General features: G+C 45.8%; 2 protein-coding genes across 5 annotated transcripts in view; both read left to right on the forward strand.

Annotated features, from left to right (window-relative positions):
* Positions 1-13,982: 13,982 nt before the first annotated feature.
* The window catches only part of Gnb1l (G protein subunit beta 1 like), a 100,770-nt gene continuing 90,516 nt past the window's right edge, over positions 13,983-24,236 (forward strand). For 3 of the 4 annotated variants that reach the window (XM_045132541.1, XM_045132539.1, XM_004670845.2), the window contains exon 1: positions 14,052-14,474. The gene's annotated coding sequence lies outside the window, so the exon portion shown is untranslated. The other variant, XM_045132540.1, reaches the window with a different exon arrangement.
* On the forward strand, positions 16,309-20,988 carry Rtl10 (retrotransposon Gag like 10). The gene is given in 3 exon segments (XM_045132801.1): positions 16,309-16,765; positions 17,214-17,299; positions 20,887-20,988. Coding segments are annotated over 3 exon segments (645 nt in total).

A 24,236-nucleotide genomic window follows, 5' to 3' on the forward strand; every position in this document is an offset into this window, starting at 1 on the left:
GCAGTGGGGGTGAGATCTGCCATTGCCAGCACAGACAGGCTCCTCCCCAGTCCTCCAAGGGCTGCTATGAGGACCAGGCCTACAACCACAGGGCACCCTGCCACAGATCTCCCATAACACACAGCTAAACTTGCCTGTACTTTTGTTGTTTTGAGACAAGGCTGTACCTCTGCCTGGTCTTGAACTTGTTATATAAGAGCAGGCTGGCCTCAGACTTACAGAGATCTTCCTCTCTCTGCCTCCCCAAAGTGCTGAGCCACGATAGTTTGGCCATTCTTCTGAGGTCCATGCTATTCCCACAGCCCAGAGCTGTGCCTTGACCCTCTGCCCTGGTTGATTACTCGACTGGGTAAGATTTCGTACAAGGTCTCCTCTCCTAGAAGCTTTCTCAGACACCTAGCAAGGTGAGACACCTGTTTAGGGCTCCCATGGAATGCTTCTGTTATCTGGAAGGGTACCTTTCCCTGTTGCTCCAAAGGGGCCTTCTTTCTTCATGTCTGTCCCTGGCATTGTGCTTTGCATATATCAGCTGCTGAAAGTGTGGCTGTCATGCATGGTGGGAAGACTTCATATTAACTGAGCATGGGGCCACATAATCCCAGCACTTGATAGACTGAAGCAGGAGGATCATGAGTTTGAGGTGAACCTAGGCTTACATTGTGAGATCTTGACTCAAAATAACAACAAAACTCAGGTTTTGAGGTGGGCTTTTTATTTCAAAATGTCCATGGTATCTGTTGAAGTCAGGTTTGCATTGCTGGCAGAAACCACCAAACCAAGAGCAGCTTGTGGGGGACAAAAAGGTTTATTTTGGTTTACAGGCTCTAGGGGAAGCTCCATGATGGCAGGGGAAAACGATGACTTGAGCAGAGAGTGGACATCACCCCTGACCAACATCAGTTGGACAATAGCAACAGAAGAGTGTGCCAAACACTGGCAAGGGGACACTGGCTATAATACCCACAAGCCTGTCCCCAAAATACACTGCCTCCAGGAGATGTTAATTCCCAAATATTCATCAGCTGGTGTGGTGGTTGGATTCAGGTGCCCCCCATAATCTTAGGTGTTCTGAATGCTAGATTCCCAGCTAATGGAGATTTGGGAATTAATGCCTTCTAGAGGCAGTGTATTATTGGGGGCGGGCTTATTGGTGTTATAGCCAGTTTCCCCTTGCCAGTGTTTGGCAAACTCTCCTGTTCCTGTTGTCCACCTTATGTGGGCCAGGGGGTGAAGTTCACCCTCTGCTCATGCCATCATTTTCCCCTGCTATCGCGGAACTTCCCCCTCGAGCCTGTAAGCCAAAATAAACCTATTTTTCCCACAAGCTGCTCTTGGTTGGGTTATTTCTACCAGCAATGTGAACCTCACTGTAACAGCTGGGAAACTCATGTTCAGAACACCAAAGTTTATGGGGGATACCTGAATCAAACCACCACAGTATCCTACTCAAGATCCACAGCCCTGAAGGTTATGCCTGTGGCTTAGATTTGCCCCAGCTTTCTTTGGCTTATTCACTACTATCACTGATGTACCAAGGCCACCTATCATGTGAGATGAGCAGGATACCAGATCTCCAAACCTTATGCCGTACACCCTGTATCTCCTAACCACAGAGGTGCTGGTCTGGGGCATGACTGAGTAGACTGCACAAGGCTAACTTTTTGTTGTTTTCGAGGTGGAGTCTTATTTTCTGATCTGAAACTTGCTCTAGAGTCCCAGGCTGGCATTGAACTCAACAATCTCCTACCTCTGCCTCCCCAGTGCTGGGATTAAAGGTGAGCACCACCCTGCCCAGCAAGGCTAACTTTTCACAGTTAACAGTGACCAGCTCTAGATAAAATATCAAAGAAAACTGCTTGAAGTCGGTGACAACCAAAAGCAGCCAGAAACAGTGGTTCCCAAAACCATGAAAAGCCCATTCCTTAGGAGAAGTCAAGTTCCTGGAATTTAAAAAAAAAAAAAAAAAAAAAAGACTTTAAAGCAAAATGACAGCAGATCTATCCTAACAAACATATACCCAAACCTTAGAATTCAGAGCAGAAGGCTGGTTCCCATAAGCCAATGCTCTCCAAAAGAAAATGAGAAAATCCAGAACCTCTCTATAAAGTGCCATTTACAATGTTTAGAATGTGGCAAAAATTACAAAGCCTAACTTCTGAGGAATTGGCCTGGAGAAGGTGGATCCCGTGGCATTTGTGCACATTACTTGTGGTCTGTGCCTTCTTTGTTCCCCAATTCTCTTGCCTTGTGCTAATTTTCCCTTTGCTGGATTTCTATAGTTTACATGGTTTTAGTTGAATGATTCATATTTAGCAGAAAAGCAGAAACTAAATTTTGGGCAGGAGAGATGGCTTAGCAGTTAAGGCACTTGCCTGTAAAGCCTAAGGACCCAGGTTTGATTCCCCAGAACTCACAACCCACATAAGCCAGATGCACATAGTGGAGAATGCATTTGGAATTCATTTGCAGTGGCTAGAGGCCCTGGGGCACCCATTCTCTATCTCTATCTCTTATAAATAAATAAATTTTAAATAAATATATATTTTTTTTAATTTTTACTTATTTATTAAGAGGGGGAAAGAAAGAGAATGGATGCCCCAGGGCCTCCATCGACTGCATACGAACTTCAGATGCATGTGCCACCATGTACATCTGGCTTACGTGGATTCTGGGGAGTCAAACCTGGATCTTTAGGCTTCATAGGCAGATGCCTTAACTGCTCCAGCCCTAAACTATTTTATAAAAACTTAAATTTTGCTTCAACTCTCACAAATAAAAACAAGAAATGAACTGGTAGATGTTAAAATAAATTGAGCTAAGTATGGTGGTTTATCCTCATAATCCCAGCATTAAGGAGATTGAGGTAGGAGGATCAATGAAAAGTTTGAGGCCATACAGGGCTGCATAGTGAGACACTGTTTCAAAGAAAAAAAAAACAACCACTAGCTGGGCATGGTGGTGCACGCCTTTAATCCCAGTACTGGGGAGGCAGAGGTAGGAGGATTGCTGTGAGTTGGAGGCCACCGTGTGACTACATAGTGAGTTCTAGGTCAGCCTGGGCTAGAATGAAACCATATATCAACAAAATAAAAATAAAAATAAATAAATAAATCTTAGTAGACATACAAAACAATGTCAAAATGTGATGAGAACAAAAAAGTGACTATAAGACCAAAGAGGTGGCTCAGTAGTTCCAGGCACTTGCTTGCAAAGACTAATGTCCTGAGTTTGATTTCCCAGTATCCACATAAAGCCAGATGCACAAAGTGAGGCATACCTCTGGAGTTTATTTATAGTACAAGAGCCCTGGCCTGTCCATTCTCTTTCTTTTCTTGCAAATAAATAAAAATATTTAAAAAATAAACAGTGACTATAGCTAGTCCCAAGACAATTCAGATATTAGAATTGAATTTTAATTTTTTTGTTTGTTTTTCAAAGTAGAGTCTAACTCTAGCTCAGGCTGACCTGGAATTCATTGTGTATTCTCAGGAGGGCCTTGAACTCACAGCGATCCTCCTATCTCTGCTTCCCAAATGCTGGGATTAAAGGCATGTACCACCACGCCTGTCTGAATTTTAATTTTTTTTTTTTTTTTTGAGGTAGGATTTCACTCTAGCCCAGGCTGACCTGGAATTCACTCTGTAGTCTCAGGCTGGCCTCAAACTCGAAGTGATCCTCCTACTTCTGCCTCCCAAGTGCTGGGATTAAAGGTATGCACCACCATGCCTGGCTGAATTTTAATTTCTAAGTATTTTTATCTATGTTTGAGAGAGAGAGAAAGAGGCAGAGAGAGAAGAGAGAGAGAGAACAGGTGTTCCAGGGCCTCCAGCCACTGAAAATGAACTCCAGATGCATGCTGTGGGTACTGGAGAGCCAAACCCAGGTCCTTAGGCTTTGTAGGCAAACAGGCAAATGCCTTAACCTCTGAGCCATCTCTCAAGTCCCTTGAATTCTAATTTTTAAAATATTTTTATTTATGTGTGTGTGAGTGCATGTATACACACAGCATGGTCTCTTGCCACTGCAAGTGAACACCAGATGTTTGTGCCGCTTTGGGCATCTGGTTTTATGTGGGTTCTGGGGAATTGAACTCAGGCTGGCAGGCTTTGCAAACAAGTACCTTTAACCACTGAGCCATTTTCTTACCCCTGGAATTTTATAATTTTTTAAAAATATTTAAGCCAGGCATAGTGGTGCATGCCATTAATCCTAGTACTCAGGAGGCAGAGGGAGGAGGATTACTGTGAGCTGTGAGTTCAAGGCCAGCCTGAGAATACATAGTGAGTTCCAGGTCAGCCTGGGCTACAGTGAGACCCTACCTCACAAAAAAAAAAAAAAAAAGTATGTATTTGTTTGAGAGCGACTGCTGCAGATCAACTTCAGATTCCTTCACCACTTTATGCATCCGGGTTTACATGGATCCTGAGGAGTGAACCTGGACCAGCAGGCTTTGCAAGTAAGTACCTTTACCTGCTGAGTCATCTTTCCAGCCCTGGAATTGAATTTTAAGAACTTTTTTGTTTATTTTTATTTATTTATTTGAGAGCAACAGACAGACAGACAGAGAAAGAGGCAGATAGAGAGAGAATGGGTGTGCCAGGGCCTCCAGCCACTGCAAACGAACTCCAGATACATGCACCCACTTGTGCATCTGGTTTACATGGGTCCTGGGGAATCAAGCCTCGAACTGGGGTTCTTAGGCTTCATAGGCAAGTGCTTAAGCACTAAGCCATCTCTGCAGCCCAAATTTAAAAATAGCTATTATATTTGGGCATGGTGGTGCAAGTCTATAATGTCTGAACTCAGCATTTGGGAGGTAGAGGATCAGAAAGAATTCAAGGTCATCCACAGGTACATAGTAAGTTTCAGGTTAGCAGGTTTACATGAGACTCCCACATAATTTTTTTTAAAGGGTTGGAGATATGGGTCATCAGTTAAAAGGCACTTGCTTGCAAAGCCTGATGTCCTGGGTTCAATTCCCCAGCACCCACATAAAGCCAAATGCACAAAGTAGTGCTTGAATCTGGAGTTTACAGCAGCAAATGGCCATGACACATCCATACAACACACTCTCTCCCTTGCTCTCCAGTATTCCTTTTTTGAGGTAGGGTCTCACTCTAGCCCAGACTAACCTGGAATTAGTCTCAGACTTGCCTCAAACTCACAGCAACCCTCTCACCTCAGCTTCTTGAGTGCCAGGATTAAAGGCATATGCCACCAAACCCAGCTAAAAAAAATTTTTTTCTTTAATTTTTTATTAGCATTTTCCATGATTATAAAAAAAAATCCCATAGTCATTCCCTCCCTCCCCACCCACACTTTCCCCTTTGAAATTCCATTCTCTATTATATTACCTCCCCATCTCAATCATTGTACTTACATATATACAATATCAACCTATTAAGTACCCTCCTCCCTTCCTTTCTCTTCCCTTTATGTCTCCTTTTTAACTTACTGGCCTCTGCTACTAAGTATTTTCATTCTCACGCAGAAGCCCAATCATCTGTAGCTAGGATCCACATATGAGAGAGAACATGTGGCGCTTGGCTTTCTGGGCCTGGGTTACCTCACTTAGTATAATCCTTTCCAGGTCCATCAAAAAAAAAAATTTTTAAGCAAACACACACCAAAAAAAAAAAAAAAAAAAGAAAGAGAGAGAGAGAGGGAGAGAAAACTGGGCCTGGTGGCACATGCCTTTAGTCCAGCATTCAGGAAGCTGAAGTAGGAGGGTTGCTGTGCATTTGAGGCCACTCTGAGGCTACAGAGTGAGTTCCAGTTCAGCTGGGGGTACAGACCTTACCTCAAAAGAAAAGGAGCTAGGTATGGAGGTGCATGCCTTTAATTCCAGCACTTGGGAGGCAGAGGTAGGAGGATCACTGTGAGTTCAAAGTCAGCCTGGGGCTACAGAGCGGACTCCAGGCCAGCCTGGGCTGGAGTGAGACCATACCTCAGAACTCCCTCCCCCTAGAAAGGAAATTACAACAGATGGAAACTGGGAGAGGAGAGACAAAGGAGGGTGTGGGAGGGGATCATGATTATGGTATATTGTGTATATGTAGGGAGGTTGTCAATGAAAAGTTTAAAAAATTGGGCTGGAGAGATGGCTTAGCAGTTAAAGCATTTGCCTGCAAAGCCAAACGACCCAGGTTTGATTCCCCAGGACCCACATAAGCCAGATGCACAAGGGGCCGCATGCATCTGGAGTTTGTTTGCAGTGGCTAGAGGCCCTAGTGCACCCGTTCTCTCTCTTTCTCTCTCTCTTTCAAATAGTAAATAAAATGAAATTTTTAATATATTTATTTATTTATTTAAAAGCAGAGATAGAAGAGACAGACAGAATGGGCACATTAGGGCCCCTAGCCACTGCAAACAAACTCAGATGTATGTGCCACTTTGTGCATCTGGCTTACGTGGGTCCTAGGGAATCAAACCTGGGTCGTTAGGTTTTGCAGGCAAGCGCCTTAACCACTGAGCCATCCCTTCATCCCCCAAAATAAGACATTTTCTTAAAAGTTAAAGATTATTTATGCCAGGTGTGATGGTGCACACCTTTAATCCCAGCACTCGGGAGGCAGAGGTAGGAGGATTGTCATGAGTTCAAGGCCACCCTGAGACTACACAGTTAATTCCACGTCAGCCTTGACCAGAGTTGAAAAACAAAAACAAAAACAAAATTATCTGTATGTGTGTGTGTGGGCACCTTAGGATGGCCTCAAACTCATAGTGATCCTCCTACCTCTGCTTCCTGAGTACTGGGATTAAAGTGTACACCATCATGCCTGGCTATTTTTTTTTTTTTAAATGAATGGTGCTGGAGCTGGGCATGGTGGTGCATGCTTTATCCCAGCACTTGGGAGGTAGAGGTAGGAGGATCGCCGTGAGTTCAAGGCCACCCGAAGACACATAGTGAATTCCAGGTCAGCCAGGGCTAGAGTGAAACTGTATATTGAGAAACAAAAAAGAATGGTGCTGGGAAACAGTATGAAGCCAGATTATTATTATTATTATTTTTGAGACAGGGTTTCACTCTAGCCCTGGCTGACCTGGAATTTACTCTGTAATTGAGGCTAGTCTCAAACTCCTGAATGCTGGGATTATAGGCCTTAGCCACCACATTTTTCTAATACCATATTACAAAAATTAATTCAAAAGGGATCAAAGATCCAGGGCTGGAGAGATGGCTTAGAGGTTAAGGCACTTGCCTGCAAAGCCAAAGGACCCAGGTTCAACTCCTGAAGACTGATGTAAGTCAGATGCACAAGGGGGCGCACTCATCTGGAGTTTGTTTGCAGTAACTGGAGGCCCTGGTGCACCCATTCTCTTGCTCTCTCTCTCTCTCTACCTGCTTATTTCTGTATCTCTCTCTGTCTCTGTCTCTCTCTCAAATAAATAAATAAATATAAAAACATTTTTTTAAGAAATGGACAAAGATCCAAATGCAAGACCCATAATACAAAACTAAGAAGAAATACATAGCACAAGCTGGGCGTGGTGGCATGCGCCTTTAATCCCAGCACTCAGGATGCAGAGGTAAGTGGATCATCATGAGTTTGAGGCCACCCCATGACTACATAGTGAATTCCAGGTCAGCCTGAGTTAGAGCGAGACCCTATTTTGAAATACCCCAAAAATAAATAAAATAAAAAGAAATACACAGGACAAATGATTCACAACAATGGATTTAGCAATGAGTTCTCAGAGATAACATAAAAGCACAGGCAGTAACACCAAGTAGACAAAATAAACTTCAAAAGAGAGAATTAGAAACAGTGTAGCAAAGGACATTGTCAACAGAATGAAAGGTAACCTATGGGAAGGTTAACTGGCTTGGAGAAATTCTTACAAATCTATGAATATATGTATGATACACTCTCCAAAACATCTAGAATGAACTAAAAAACAATTATAAAATAAATATAGGACTGACACAGACATTTTTCCAGTGAAGACACATGGCCAATAAATAGGACAAGATACTCAAAGTCATTAGTCATTAGGGAAATGCAAATCAAAATGATGAGATACCACATCACACCCAATAGGAGTTGACTATTATATAAAGGAATCGGAACCATTGTTCACTACTGATGGTAATTTAAAAGGACGCAACTGGGACTGGAGAGATGGCTTAGTGATTAAGGCACTTGCCTGTGAAGCCAAAGGACCTAGGTTCTATTCCCCAGTACCCATGTGAGCCAGATGCACAAGATGGGGGAATACATCCCTGATACTGAAAACTTAAAATGGGTAGTCATGAGTCCTAGGGGTGTAACATTGGCTGATGTCTGGAAAAATGTATATACTGTGCTTATCAAACCACCCAGCAAGCACTTCTCTTAATATTCATACCCTTATATTAACGCTACTCTCACTTTGGGTAGAGAATCTTCTCTTTTCAGATGGCAGTGACCTTGGGATGACTCAGAAGGTATCATAGTGCTGGAAAGAAGTGAATGGAGTACTGAGTAACATCTCGATCACACCTTCCAAGGCTCAGGGTCTAATGTGGAAGAGGTGGTGGAAAGAACATAAGAGCCAAAGGAAGGGTAGGACTCCTTACAACATGATTCTCCGGACACAAAATGGCCTGGATATCCATGACCTCACCGCGCCTGACACTACCTGCACAAGACCATCATAAGAGGAGGAAAAGATCATGACATCAAAATAAAAGAGAGGGCTGGAGAGATGGCTTAGTGGTTAAGCACTTGCCTGTGAAGCCTAAGGACCCTGGTTCGAGGCTCGATTCCCCAAGACCCATGTTAGCCAGATGCACAAGGGGGTGCATGCGTCTGGAGTTCGTTTGCAGTGGCTGGAGGCCCTGGCGCACCCATTCTCTCTATCTATTTGCCTTTCTCTCTGTCACTCTCAAATAAATAAATAAACAACAACAAAATTTTAAAACAATAAATAAATAAAAGTAAAAGAGAGACTGACTGAGATGGGGAGGGAATATGATGGAGAATGGAATTTCAAAGGGGAAAGTTGGGGGGGTATTACCATGGGATATTTTTTATAATCATGGAAAATGTTAATAAAAATTGAGAAAAAATTGAAAAAAAAAAAAAAAAACTAAAACAGAGCTGGGCATGGTGGCACACTCCTTTAATCCCAATACTTGGGAGGCAGAGGTAGGAGGATCACCATGAGTTCAAGGCCACCCTGAGAATACGTAGTGAATGCCAGGTCAGTGTTGGCTAGAGTGAAACCCTATCTTAAAAAACAGGGCTGGAGGGATGGCTTAGCGGTTGAGGCGCTTGCCTGCAAAGCCAAAGGACCCAGGTTCAATTCCCCAGGTCCCACATTAGCCAGCTATACAAGGAGGCACACACATCTGGAGTTCATTTGCAGTGGCTAAAGGCCCGGTACACCCTTTGTCTGTCTCTCTCTCTCTCCCCCTCTTTCTCTGTCAAATAAATAAATGAAAACTAAAACTTCCTTCTTAAAAAGAAACAAAAAACCCCAAAACAAACAAAAACTAAAACAGAAATATTACATGACTTAGCAATTTCACTCTTTTGGGCATATACCTAAATAAATAAAACCAGGGGCTAGGGACATGGCTCAGCAGGTAAGAGCACTTGCTGCACAGTCATGAGGATCTGAGTTTGATCCTTAGCAGCTATGTAAATAAGCTGGGTAGGGCTGCATGCATGCCTGTAACTCCAGTGCTCAGAGGGGCAGAAACAGGTAGTTGGGACTCCCTGGCCAGCTAGTCTGTTACTGTCCCCATAGCCTCATTTGTGTAACACTTGGTCTCCAGCACTGTATGGGAACATGAATCTTGAGGAGGTGAAGCCTTGCTGGAGGAAGTGGGTCACTGGGGAGCAGGTCTTGAGATTTTGTGGTTGGGCCTCACTTCTTGTTTGTCCTTTGCTTCCTGACTGAACACAATGTGACTGGATCTGGCCTGCCATCTCTTCCTTGTCATGATGGACTCTAACCTGACATCCCTCTGTTCTCGGCCCCCAGCAACATATCTCCTCCAGCAAGGCTCCACCTCCCAAATTTCCATCAGCTATGGACTAAGCATTCAAAGCAAATGAGTTTATGAGAGACATCTGATTCAAATCACCCCAACATATACACCACACATTGCACACACACCAAAAAAAAATTAAATTCGAGGTCTTAAACAGCTCTTGTATAAAAAATGAGAAACTCAAGTGCCATGGAGGAATGAATGGATAAGCAATATATGTATGTATGTATGTGTGTGTGTGTGTGTGTGTGTACACACACACACACACACACACATAATCACAATAGAATAAAAGTCAACTTAAAAAAATTATTTGTAAACAGAGAGGATGGGAATGGGAGTGCCAGGGCCTCGAGCTACTGCAAATGAACTCCAGATGCATGTGCCACTTTGTGCATCTGGCTTTACAAGGGTACTGGGAATCAAACCTGGGTTGTTAGAATTTGCAGGCAAGCACCTTAACTGCTGAGCCACCTCTCCATCCCTCAGTCAATGTTTTTTAAAAAAATTAAAAATATTTAATAAATATTTTATTTACTAGAGGGAAAGAGAGTAAGTGAGTATGGGCGCACCGGGGCCTCTCGCTGCTGCAAATGAAATCCAGATGCATGTACCACTTTATGCATCTGGCTTTACATGAGTACTAGGGAATCGAACTCAGGCCATCAGACTTTGCAAGCAAGCACCTGTAATTGCTCTCTTACCAGCTCCTCAGTAAACTTTGTTTGTTTGTTTTTTCCAGGCAGGATCTCACTCTAGCCCAGGCTGACCTGGAATTCACTATGTAGTCTCAGGATGGCCTCGAATGCATGCCTTTTGAGTGCTGGGATTAAAGGTGTGTGCCACAATGCTTGGTCTCAGTTAACTTTTTTAAAAAAAAATTTATTAACATTTTCCATGATTATAAAAATATCCCATGGTAATACCCTCCCCCCAACTTTCCCCTTTGACATTCCATTCTCCATCATATTACCTCCCCATCTCATTGTACTTACATATATACAATACCAAACAGTTAACTTTAAAAAATTTTTTTTGTTTATTTTTATTTATTTGAGAGTGACAGAGAGAGAAAGAAGCAGAGAGAGAGAGAGAGAGAGAGAGGGAGGGAGGGAGGGAGGGAGGGAGGGAGGAAGAGAATGGGCACGCTAGGGCCTCCAGACACTGCAAACGAACTCCAGACGCGTGCACCCCTTGTGCATCTGGCTAACGTGGGTCCTGGGGAATTAAGCCTAGAACCGGGGTCCTTAGGCTTCACAGGCAAGCTCTTAACCACTAAGCCATCTCTCCAGCCCCTCAGTTAACTTTATAAATTATTATTTTTTATGGTTTGTTTCAAGGTAGGGTCTCACTCTAGCCCAGGCTGACCTGGAGTTAACTATGTAGTCTCAGGATGGCCTTGAACTCATGGCAATCCTACTTCTGCCTCCCAAGTACTGGTACTAAAGGCATGCGCCACCATGCCTGGCTTTATATATAGATACATGGAGAGAGAGAGAGAATTTGCACACCAGGGCCTCAGCCACTGCAGTCGAACTCCAGATGCTTCCACCACTAGTGGGCATGTGCCACCTTGCACTTGCCTCACCTGTGTTCTTCTGACTTACTTGGGATCTGGAGAGAGATGGAACATGGGTCCTTAGGCTTCACAGGCAAGTACCTTACCCACTAAGCCATCTCTCCAGCTCTTAAATTAATTTTTAAATTACATTTTAATTTTATTATTTAATTTAATTTGCTTATTTATGAGAGAGAGATGGAGGGAGAATGAGTATCTAGGGCCTCTAGCCACTGCAAACGAACTCCAGATGCATGTGTTACCTTGTGCATCTGGCTTTACCTGGGTCCTGGGGAATTGAACCTGGGTCATTTGGCTTTGCAGGCAAAGGCCTTAACTGCTAAGCCATCTCTCTCTAGCTCCTCAGACAACTTTTAAAGGGAAAGATATTCAGATACATACTACAACATGGATTAGCCTTGAAAACATTGCTAAGTGAAATATGACAAAAGGACAAAATTGTATGAGTACTAAAGTATATGAAGTACTTAAAATGTAGACAGAGGTGGGTGGAGGAAGATTATTTATTTACAAGTGTGCATATGGGTACACTGGGGTCTCTTGCCACTGCAATTGAATGTCTATCAAACCTTATGTGGGTGGCTGGGAAATTGAACCTTGGTCAGCAAGCTTTGCAAGCAAGCACCTTTAACTGCTGAGCCATCTCCCCAGGCCTGAGAAGTTAAGTTTTTTTTTTTGTTTGTTTGTTTTTTCGAGGTAGGGTCTCACTCTGGTCCAGGCTGACCTGGAATTAACTCTGTCATCTCAGGGTGGCCTTGAACTCATGGCAATCCTCCTACCTCTGCCTCCCGAGTGCTGGGATTAAAGGCGTGCGCCACCACGCCCGGCGAGAAGTTAAGTTTTTAAAGGATAGTTTTTGAGGTGATGAAAAAGGTCTGGGAATAGTGGTGATGATTGCACATCCACATGAATGTATTTAGCACTACTGCTTTGCCCTTAACAATGGTTAATACAGTAAATTTTGTTATGTACATTTTAACACAATGAAAAATACATAGAAGGCCAGGTGTGGTGGTGAATGTGTTTAATCTCAGCACTAGGGAGGCAGAGATAGGAGGATCGCCCAGAGTTTGAGGCCACCCTGAGACTACATAGTTATTTCCAGGTGAGCTTGGACCAGAGTGAGACCCCACCTTGAAAAAAAAAAAAGGCCCTTTTGGGAGGTTCAAATGATAGTCTTTTGCACAAGCCTGACACATCCACTCTGACTGTCCCTGAGTTGGCAAGCTGAGGTATCTCAATTTGTAAGAACTCCCATTCTCCCTTGAGGAAGGAAGTCTAAATTATCAGGTCAGTTAGGAAAAGATACAACCGAAAAATACAAGTTTAATTCACACTTCAAGAAGGTGTTTCCTGGCTGGGTGCCACTTTTATTATTTTTGGCCCAGGCGACTGAGCTCTACAGACCCAGGGAAAGTACAATGTGATCTTTGATTCGCGTTTCAAGGATCAAAGCAAGTGAGTTTGGGTGTAAATGAAGATAATACTTCAGAGATCTTTCACGAAGGGAATCACCAGACCAAGGCAGAAAGGGAATTGGTGTGTTATGTTATGTGTGTTCACCTTCAGAAGCATCACTGTCCAGCAAATCCTGCAGTCCCTGGACCAGGATCCCTGGCCTGCACCATGACCTTGGTTCATCCAAACATAAGGATAAGGTCTGGGGCTGTGGCGTGGCACTATGAGGATACTGGGAAGATAACAGGGTGTCTGAACATGCATGTGAGGGGCACACAGTCTCATCCCCTCTGATGACTGGAGCTCCCCCCGTCTGGGCAGCAAGCTGGGACTGGGTGCAACCCTATGTAAAGGCCTTGGCAGCCGGCCCTTACTGTCCTGTTTCTCAGCCAGACCTCAGCAAGCACATACCCATCCACACACGGCCGGGCCAGCTACAGGCTTTACTCATCCGCAGCCCCTAAACATGCCAATGGTGGGTCCTTGCAGTCAGCAAGCCTAGCCTCTCATGTCAGACCAGGTTCTGAGCATGGACGCCGAATGGTGAGGGCATTTTGTGGGCCTGACACTCCCAGAAGGCAGAAGGCACTCACCAGGCCAAAGGGCCAAGAGCCCCTCTAGGGCCAAACCCTCGCGACACTCTTAATCCTCTCCACCCCTCGCCACTCCCCAGCCTTATCCTAGTCTTCCATTGGTCCTCCTGGTGCTCAAGAACCCCCGATGTCCAGCCGTCACTAGGACAGTACCAAAGACCGAAAATGGATCAGCCGAAGACAGTCCCAGAGAGGGGAGATTCCACACTCTCGCAACCCTTCCGCCCCGGGCACTGGACGCGGAGAGGCACTGCGCGTGCGCGCCCATCGCCACCCCGCGCCCCGTGCAACGCTGCGGCTCACGCACAATTCGAACGCGCCTGCGCGGCCGGAACCTTACGGCCCAAGGCGCAGGCGCGGCGAACCCGGCGGAGCGCTTGCGCAGCCTGGCGAGGAGGCCGGCGTGGGGCGCCCCGGGAGCCTGCGCGGAAAGGTGTGTGCGGGCGGCCGCGCGCGCCGGGGGAGTGGCTGACCGGAGTGGTCAGGTCCCGGGTCTCTGTCTGCCGAGGGACGTGGGCGCCGAGAGTCAGTGTGGCAGTGGTGGTCGTAGCGGCTGGCGGGGGAACCTGCGAACGCTGTCCTGGAGGCACCCTCGGTCCTGTCCTTGCTTCTGGCGCCGAGCCCCGGCCCAGAGTCGCGCTGCTTCTGGATGCGGGACCCAGACTCTCCGTTAAAGGCTCTTTGGAGACACTTGGGCTGTTCCTGCCGTCGTAGGACGTCGCGCCCGCTTCCCTCCTAGTCCCACTCAGGCCCGTCTCGTTCTCCAGTTTGTAGGTGCTCTGAGATTCTCGTCCCCGCAAGCAGGCGCCTCTGTACGGTCCCTATCTGCAGTTCCCTGGACCTTGGCTTCGCGCATTTTCAGGTAGGTGGGTTTCATTGCCACGGGGCCTGTGAGTTCGGATTTCCTGTGCGGTGGTTGCTGAGCGGCGGTGCAGTCGACTGCCCTCACCCTGCATTGAAGGCTTTGGGCAAGTTCTATTCTCGGGGCCCCATGGGATTCGGAGCAGAGACTGTGCTAGCGTTCCAGGCGCTGCCCTTGGCTTGCAGAGGCAAATACGTGCTCTCCGTGGCTACAGATCTTTCTTAGTAGAGCTCTGTCTAGCCCAGGAGAAGGAGCGAAATTCCCTAGTGCCAGGCAGGTTGGGAGGAGCAGGTTAGAAAGACCACCCGACTGATAGGTGAGGGAGGTATGGGACTGGCTGTTGGTGCAGGGGACCTACTCCCTGAGGCTGCAAGGGGCACGCAGGTGTGCAGGTGAGTGGATGGGTGACAGACAGCTAAGGTTTTTAGTGAGAATGGAAGATGTGGACAGTACACTGACTCCCGGGCTCCTTGGAGAACTGCTGCCTCAGGCCCTAGTGTCTGTTTTTGTAGTTTGTTGGGAAGCCAAGGCTAAGGGCGGGACTTTTAATTGTCAGTCAGGGGTGTATCTCAGTGTTCCAGATTGAGTGGTGAAGGTAGGTGCTGGTGACCCTGGCTTCTGAGTGTTGCAAACTACCTGGGAGGTAATGGTGGAAAGACCAATATAGCTGTAGCTCCCTGGAGGAGCTAACTCTGATGGGAAGTGCCGTGGTAGACGCATAAGAAGTCAGGCATAAAAGTGTGTGCAGGCCATGGTGCTCCTAGGTGCAAGGTAGTGGAGAACTGGGCAATAGAGAACGGGGGTGAAGCAGAGTTTAGTGGAGATCCTGAGTGGGTTTCCCTTTCTAGAGAGACTGACACAGTGTATGGGAGCCTCATAGGAGGGTTCCGTGCCCTGGGAGATGGTTGGGCCTCCTGGGTAAATACTGCTTGGAGTGGGGGTAGGTTCCACCATCTGATGGAGCTTTTCAAGCCCTGAGTGCTAGTACTGACAGTGGAAGGAGCCTACCCTACAGTGGAATTATAGGGTTTCACCTTGAGCTGTTAGGCTGCTGTGCTAGACCACTGACTGGGGTGGGGATGGAGGGAGGTATGTGCTCAGGATAGACACCTTTGCTTGAAGCTGGAACTTGGGCAGGAGGGAGCAGATGACAGCCAGGTATCCTGCGTCTGTCAGATGTGCCTGGTGCTGGGATATGAAAGAATCTTTTGTTTTGTTTGTTTGCGGCAAGGTCTCACCCTATCACAAGCTGTCACGGAACTCTGTAGTCCCAGGCTGACCTTGAACACACAGTAGTCCTCCTATCTCTGCCTCCTAAGTACTGGGATTAAAGGCATGTGCCACCTTGCCTAGCTTGCAACAGCCTTTTGATGTGCTCGGTGTATTCAGCTGTTCATAGTGTTGGGGTGGCCAGAAGCCCATTCAACCCCCTATGAAGGGTAATCCATAACTTGTGAGATTAGTTATGGTTAAGCTTGTCTCTGTAGCCAGAGTCTGCTCTTCCTTTCATTTACTAGACAGTGTATCCAGGGCTTCCTGCTTGCTGCCTCCCCTTGACAGCTCGGTGGTGCACATTGGGCCTAGTTCCTGCTCTTCTCCACTTGTTTTTGGACAAATTGCCTTGGAAGATGACCTGCATCTGACAGTCCCCTCAGTTCTTCTCAGCTCTCCTGAGGCCACAACTGTCAGCTCCCCTGGCCCTCAGCTCTTGCTTGGAACAGCAAGGTCTGCCACATCCTGTCAAGCTGATAGTGTCCTGTTGTGTTGTGCCTGCTGCTTCTGTCTACACTCAGCCTTGTGCAGGCTTCCTTCCTTTCTTCCCTTAGTTCCTACCATGCTTTATGGTAGGTGCCCTCAGCAGGTCCCTTGCAATGCCATCTGGGCAGCTGCCAATTATGCCAACACACGCCTTTGGTGGCAGGTGGACTGCACCTCTCTTGGGGTGGAATATACCCCTTTGGTGGATCCTTGGATTGAGTGGTCCTGCTGTGGAAGCCCAATGCATATGCATGACCATGAAGCAGAATAGCACAGCTAATGATCCTGTGATAAGCCTACAGAAAGTCCCCCCTCATCTGAGCCTATGTCTGGCTCCTGGCCCCTCAGGATGAACTTTCACTGGGTATTTGGCTCAGGTCAGCCACCTTTGATGACTCTGTGGCTGCTGGACCACTTTTTGGCCCAGCTTGGCAATTACATGTCCTACCAGGACAACCTCAGACATGTCTGTAAGATCCTTGGACACCTGATGGGCCAAACCCAGGCCTGGATAGCCTCCTTCCTCAATGAACGTCAGCCTTTCCCTGGTGATTATGAAGTCTTCTACCATATTCTCAAGGAAGTTACTCAAGGACCCAAACAGTTTTGCTGGGTACCACATTACTGTGCCTTGCCCCTTTGTCCCCACCTCCCACATCAAACTCTTCAGCTGACTTTGGTGAGGCAGTACTTAGCTAGGTTCTCAGAGGCACCAGTTTTCAATACAGGTTCTCCCTCCAACCTCTCAGGCCTATCTCAGCTGCTCCAGCCACTCCTGCTTGGTCTAGAAGTGTCCACTTAAGCAGCAGCTGGACAAGGAGACCATTCCTGAGCCCTGAGAGCCCTTGACCTAGTTTACCTTGTATGTAACCTTGATTCTGGTTCTGCAGGGCCAGCTGCCTCTCAGCCAGAGGCCGTGGCCACCCACCTAAATACCTGCATCTTTAGAACCTAACTCTCCTGTCCAGAAGCTATAATCAGCTCACCCAGAAGGTTCCATACACCATAAAACAAAGAAGAAGGTTTCTGAGATAGACTAGGGGGTGTCCCTGGATATCCCACAGGAGGTAGTGTCACAGAAACTCCACAGAAGGCATTCTTTCCTCATGTTCCCCACTGTGCATCCTGGGTTCTGAACATGGTCCAGGCAGGTATAGCATTGCCCCTTGTGGTGAAGTGCCCTGCATAGCTAAGGAGCCCCACATTTTCTAGACTACAGTGACCCCATAGCCGGCCAGAGAAGCACCTATGTTCTGGATGCTGCCCTGTCAGCGTGAGTAGCTCTTTCAGCCTTTAGCTGAATATGTGTTCCACCACATTGAGTCCTGCTATGTTCCCAGCTGGGCCCATGTAACTGTTTCCATGTACCTGGAAGTGCCATCCCACCAGGCCTGTTCTCACAGGAACTGTCCCATAGACAGTTTGTAGCACCTGTCACTTGCTGTCCCCACTAAGAGCCCCCCCTTTCCCCAGACCGAACCACGCCTGTCAGGCCTGCCCTATCTGAACTTGGTCCTATGTGATATCTGTGCCTTTGTCCCATACTCCAGCAGTCCTGTTCCTTATGCCTCCTAGTTTCCAGGTTGCAGTGTAAGAAAGGCTGCCTGAAGAAAGCTGCTGCTTTTTTGTTGTTGTTGTTTCTGGTTTTTCAAGGTAGGGTCTCACTCTAGTCCAGGCTGACCTGGAACTCACTCTGTAATTCCACGCTGGTCTCACAGTGATGCTCCTACCTTTGCCTCTCAACTGCTGGGTTTAAAGATTGTACCATCACACCCTGCTGCTATTTTTCCTTTTTCTCCCTCCCCCCCCCCAGATAGGGTCTCATTATGGCCCAGGCTGACCTGGAATTAACTATTTAGTTTTGAACTCATGGTGATCCTCCTACCTCTGCCTCCCAAGTGCTGGGATTAAAGGTATGTGCCACCACACCCGGCTATTCTTTTGTTTTAAAGATATTTTATTTATTTATGAGAGAGAGAGAGAGAGAGAGAGGGAGGGAGGGAGGAAGGGCATGCCAATGCCTCTAGCCACTGCAAATGAACTAAACATGCATGCACCACCTTGTGCATCTGACATTGTGTGGGTACTGGAGAATTGAACCAGGGTCCTCAGGCTTTGCAGGCAAGCATCTTAACTGCTGAGCCTTCTCTCCAGCCCCGCTGTCTTTTTAATATGGTTTTTAAAATGACTTTATCTATGAGGTGTAGTATAATTTGATGCCCAGACACAATGTATGACCATGTAGTTGGTATTTCCATCCTCAGAGGTTTATTATATCTTTATTTTTTTCAAGGTATGGTTTCACTCTAGCCTAGGCTGACCTGGCACTCACTCTGTAGTCCCAAGCTGGCCTTGAACTCTCAGTGATCCTCCTATGTCTGCCTCCTGAGTGCTGGGAATAAAGGCGTGCACCACCATGCCTGGGCAGGTTTATTAATTCTGTATGTGGTGTCGTGTTTGAATTATCTTCTAGTTCTTTGTAAAATACATAATACATTGTACTTCAAGCCCCCTACTGCTCTGTAAAGCACTAGAACTTAGTCCTCTTATCTAAAGCATCTTGGTGTCTATTATCTGACCTCCATGTGCTCTCCCAACCCTTTCTGTCTTGTAAGAACTACTACTTTGCCCTCTACTTCTGTAAAATGAACTCCACTGCCACATATAAATGAGAGCATGTATCATGTGTCTGTCTGTACCTGGCTTATTTCACTTGACAGTTTCACCCTTGTTAATGGATTTGTATTTTATTGTTGAATAATATTCCATTATATGTTTATACTGCCCTTAAAAATTCATCATCTATCAGTATACTTTTTTATTTTTATTTTTTTTTGAGGTAGGGTTTCTCTCTAGCCCAGGCTGACCTGGAATTCACTCCATAGTCTCAGGGCCTCGAGCTCACAGTGATCCTCCTACCTCTGCCTCCCGAGTGCTAGGATTAAAGGTGTGTGCCACCACGCCCGGCTCAGTCACTATACTTTTTTAAAAAATATTTTTATGGGGATGGAGAGATGGCTTGGCGGTTAAGCACTTGCCAGTGAAGCCTAAGGACTCTGGTTCGAAGCTCAATTCTGCAGGACCCACGTAAGCCAGATGCACAATGTGAAAGCATCTGGAGTTCGTTTACAGTGGCTGGAGGCCCAGATGCGCCCATTCTCTCCCTCTCTCTCTCTCTCTCTCTCTGTCTGCCTCTTTCTCTCTCTGTCACTCTCAGATAAATAAATAAAAATAAAAAACAAAATATCCTTTAAAAATATTGTTTGCAAGATGGGGGGAGAGGAGCATGCCAGGGTCTATTTGCCACTGCAAAAGAAACTCTGGATACATGTGCTGCTTTGTGCATTTGGCTTTATGTGAGTAGTGGAGAATTGAACCCAGGCTTTCAGGCTTTGCAAGCAAGTGCCTTTAACTACTGAGCCATCTTCCCAGTCCCTGTCACTAGACTTTGATGGATTCCATTCTTTTTTATAACTATGAGGCATACCACATTCATCCTTTTGAGGTATAGGATGGCACCCTGGCTTGGAACCATGCCTCCATGTGGACTTAGCAGAGGCCCCAGACAGCTAGGAGGTTTGGGTGAAGAAGGGGTGGGGAACCTAAGCCTCTTGCTAAGCTTGACTACATATTCCTCTCTGGTTATGCTTAGAAATTGGTATGAGTGTTTACATCTTGGCACCTGGGTCTGCCCCCTTCCTCATACTCTGCAACATCAGTAGTTCAACACTTAAAGCCCCAGTAATGTAAATATCTTATATCTCCTGCAGACTTAGCCTATAGGTTAGGGCTTTGTCAATTAATTAATAGGAGTTGGATTAAATGTTGTTTGTGGAGCTGCTAACAAGCAAAGTCCTTGTTTTGTGGGACTCTGTACTCATTCTGTCAGGAGCAGAATTCTAGCTAGAGGTGTCCCAGGTTTCTGTCACAAGGGTACCTTCCAGTGGGGGATGTGGAAGGTTCTGATGGGAGGAGCTGGGGCTGAATGGGTGGGGCTTGGAGGTGGCAGGTGGCTTTAAGAACTGACTGGGATCTGGGAGCCCCCTGGGCCAAGGACTGGAATGAAGAAAGACTGGTTTTCTGCAAGGAGGGGTTTTTAGTGAGAGATGAGTGTAGAAACTCCCTCCAGCTAAGTTTACCAGAGGAAGAGTTACTCAGTACATAATGTGTGCCAACTTAGAGTGCTTTAGATATGACTATCAATGTCCTTTCAGTTACATAGTGAAAGCAACAAAAGAGTTCATAAATCTGGAAGAAAACAATAGAACTGTGACTGGAAATACAGCTGTTTAATTTTTGGAAACATCTGGTAAGATTTAGAAAACTAGAAATTGTTGGGATTATTTGGTAATTTATTAACAGATACTCTGGGTCCATTTGGTTCTATCTAAGTTATTTCAAAGCACAGGTCTCTAGTACATAAAATGGCTGGAGATGTTGAAGTGGGGGTCTAGATTCATTGCTGTAACCCTGATGGCAAGACAGACTGACAGAAACTGAAATGCACCTCATTTCAGATGTGGGAATTCTTGGGTATCTGGGCCCAGCCTGGACTTCTGTCTCAGATTGTATTGCTTAGGGCTAGGATAGACTGCTCTCCCAGTCTCTCTTCATCTGGCTGTGGCCAGACCTACACATACGGCTTTCGTGATAGGAGCTGGAGCAGCTCTCTGGAATGGATGGTCCAGTTACCCAGCTGGTCCCTGCCAGATTGCTGGCTCCCATGCAGCTGCCTTCCCACCTCAAGTGGACCTAAAGTGAATCCCTTCTGCTTAAAATTGCCATCCTCCCTGTTGACCCTTGTCCTGCCATGTTATCCAGAGAGTCATGGTCTGCCATACCTCCAAAGGCCCAGTGCATGACACCTCCACTACACTTGAGAACAATTGAGAGGGTCCAGATGATCTGGAAAATGAGTCTGGGTTCTATCAGAAGAGGAGTATTAGGTTGGGCTCTTGCCACTATGGAAAGGAGGGAGAGACTTGTATTACCAGTGACCAAGCTACTTGCTCCTGGGTGCCTACGCAGGTGGCACAGAAGAGCCAATTGTGGCCTGGTCTTCCAGACCATTACAAAGAGGCTTGTTAGTGACAGCAGCACTTGCCTTTGAGTAGTGGTGATGATCTGTATGCTGTCTTGTTCCCAGAGGCAGAAGGCTATACTATGTAAGAAGCCTGAGGACATTTGCCTCTGCTGGCACCTGCACATGGGGCAGACAGCCTGGAGGGGAGGGTGCCATTAGAGCTGCAGAGCCTGGCAGGTTTTGCCGGACATGCTTGGGCTAACCAAAATACCAGGCCTGCTTTCTAGGTGAATATATTCCACTTACTTCACTAAATACCCAGAGGTCTTATCTCCTGCAGATAGATCTACCAAGATTTTTTGTTTGTTTGTTTTTCGAGGTAGGCTAACCTGTAATTCATTATGTAGTCTCAGGCTTGCCTTACATTCACAGCAATCCTCCTATCTCAGCCTCCTGAGTGCTGGGATTAAAGGCGTGTGCCAGCAGGACTTTATTTTCTTTTTCCAAGGTAGGGTCTCACTCTAGCCCAGGCTGACCTGGAACTCACTCTATAGACCCAGGCTGGCCTTGAACTCACAGCCACTCTTCTACCTCTGCCTCCTGAGTGCTGGGATTAAAGGCATGTGCCACCATGCCTGGCTAGCAGAGGATTTTTTTTCTAACTTAATTATTTAAAACAAATTCTAACCTTAGTTATAATGGCAGGAAACATATGTTAAATATATGTTTGTGGAATACATGAATGAGTAAAAAAGCAAATGAAGACTTCAAGTTAAAAAACAGCAGAGGATTGGGCTGGAGAGATGGCTTAGCGGTTAAACACTTGCCTGTGAAGCCTAAGGACCCCGGTTCGAGGCTCGATTCTTCAGGACCCACGTTAGCCAGATGCACAAGGGGGCGTATGCGTCTGGAGTTCCTTTGCAGCGGCTGGAAGCCCTGGCATGCCCATTCTCTCTATCTACCTCTTTCTCTGTTACTCTCAAATAAACAAAAATGAACAAAAAATAAATAAAAAAAAATAGCAGAGGATTTTTGTTTGCCAATAATTTGTTGAGAATTTTTTAAACTTTTTTGTTTATTTTTATTTATTTATTTGAGAGTGACAGAGAGAGAAAGAGACAGAGAGAGAAAGAATGGGCATGCCAGGGCCTCCAGCCACAGCAAACGAACTCCAGATGTGTATGCCCCCTTGTGCATCTGGCTAACGTGGGTCCTGGGGAATCGAGCCTTGAACTGGGGTCCTTAGGCTTCACAGGCAAGTGCTTAACCACTAAGCCATCTCTCTAGCCCTTGTTGAGAATTTTTGCATCTATGTTCATGAGGGAGATTGGTCTGTAATTTTCTTTCTTTCTTTCTATCTTTGCCTGGTTTTGGTATCAGGGTGATGCTGGCTTCTTCAGAGTTTGGCAGGATTCCTTCTTTTTCTATTTTATGGAAAAGCTTAAGAAGCAGAGGTGTTAGTTCTTCCCTGAAGGTCTGGTAAAATTCACCAGTGAATCCATCTGGGCCTGGACTTTTTTTAGTTGGGAGATTTTTGATAACTGCTTGGATCTCCGCTTGTTATAAGTCTATTTAAGTGATTAATGTCATCTTGATTTAATTTAGGTAGGTCATATAAATTAAGGAAATCATCCATTTCTTACAGATTTTCATACTTGGTGGAATATATGTTTTTATAGTATGTCCCTATGATTTTTTGAATTTCTGTGGTATCTGTTGTGATGCTGCTTTTTTCATCTCTAATTTTTTTTAAAATTTATTTATTTATTTGAGAGCGACAGGCACAGAGAGAAAGACAGAGAGAGAGAGAGAGAGAGAGAGAGAGAGAGAGCGAGCGCGCGCGCGCGCGCGCGCCAGGGCTTCCAGCCTCTGCAAACGAACTCCAGACGCGTGCGCCCCCTTGTGCATCTGGCTAACGTGGGACCTGGGGAACCGAGCCTTGAACCGGGGTCCTTAGGCTTCACAGGCAAGCGCTTAACCGCTAAGCCATCTCTCCAGCCCTCATCTCTAATTTTATTAATTTGTGTCTCTTTCTTTTGGTCAGATTTGCCAAGAGTTTATCAATATTGTTTATCCTTTCAAAGAACCAACTCTTTGTTTTATTGATTCTTTGGATTTTCTTTCCTTTTTTTTTTTTTTGGTTTCTATTTCAATAATTTCTGCTCTAATCTTTTTTTTTGTTTGTTTGTTTTTGTTTTTGTTTTCTAAGGTAGGGTCTCACTCTAGCTCAGGCTGACCTGGAATTCACTATGTATTCTCAGGGTAGCCTCGAACTCTCAGCGATCCTCCTACCTCTGCCTCCCGAGTGCTGGGATTAAAGGCGTGCGCCACCATGCCCGGCTTCTGCTCTAATCTTTATTATTTCTTCCCATATACTGATTTTCAGTTTGCCTTGTTCTTTTCGCACACTTTAAGGTGAAGCATTAGGTCATTTACTTGAGAACGTTCTAATTTCTTAATATAGGCACTTATAAAAGCTATAAATTTCCCCCTTAGGACTGCCTTCATTGTGTCCCAAAGGTTTTGGTATGCTGTGTTCTCATTATCATTTGACTCTATGAATTTATTGATTTCTTCATTGACCCATTCATCATTTAGTAGTGTAGTGTTTAGTTTCCATGATTTTGTGTATGCTCTATAGCTTTTCTTGCTATTGATTTGTAGTTTGATTCCATTGTGGTCAGATAGAGTGCAAGGAATTATTTCAGTTTTCCTGTATTTGTTAAGATTTGCTTTGTGTCCTAATATATGGTCTATTTTAGAGAATGTTCCGGGCTGGAGAGATGGCTTAGCGGTTAAGCGCTTGCCTGTGAAGCCTAAGGACCCCAGTTCGAGGCTTGGTTCCCCAGGTCCCACGTTAGCCAGATGCACAAGGGGGCACACGCATCTGGAGTTTGTTTGCAGAGGCTGGAAGCCCTGGCACGCCCATTCCCTCTCTTTCCCTATCTGTCTTTTCTCTCTGTGTCTGTCGCTCTCAAATA

The sequence above is a fragment of the Jaculus jaculus genome, chromosome 13 (genome assembly GCF_020740685.1).
Source record: "Jaculus jaculus isolate mJacJac1 chromosome 13, mJacJac1.mat.Y.cur, whole genome shotgun sequence".
Classification (NCBI taxonomy): Eukaryota; Metazoa; Chordata; class Mammalia; order Rodentia; family Dipodidae; genus Jaculus; species Jaculus jaculus.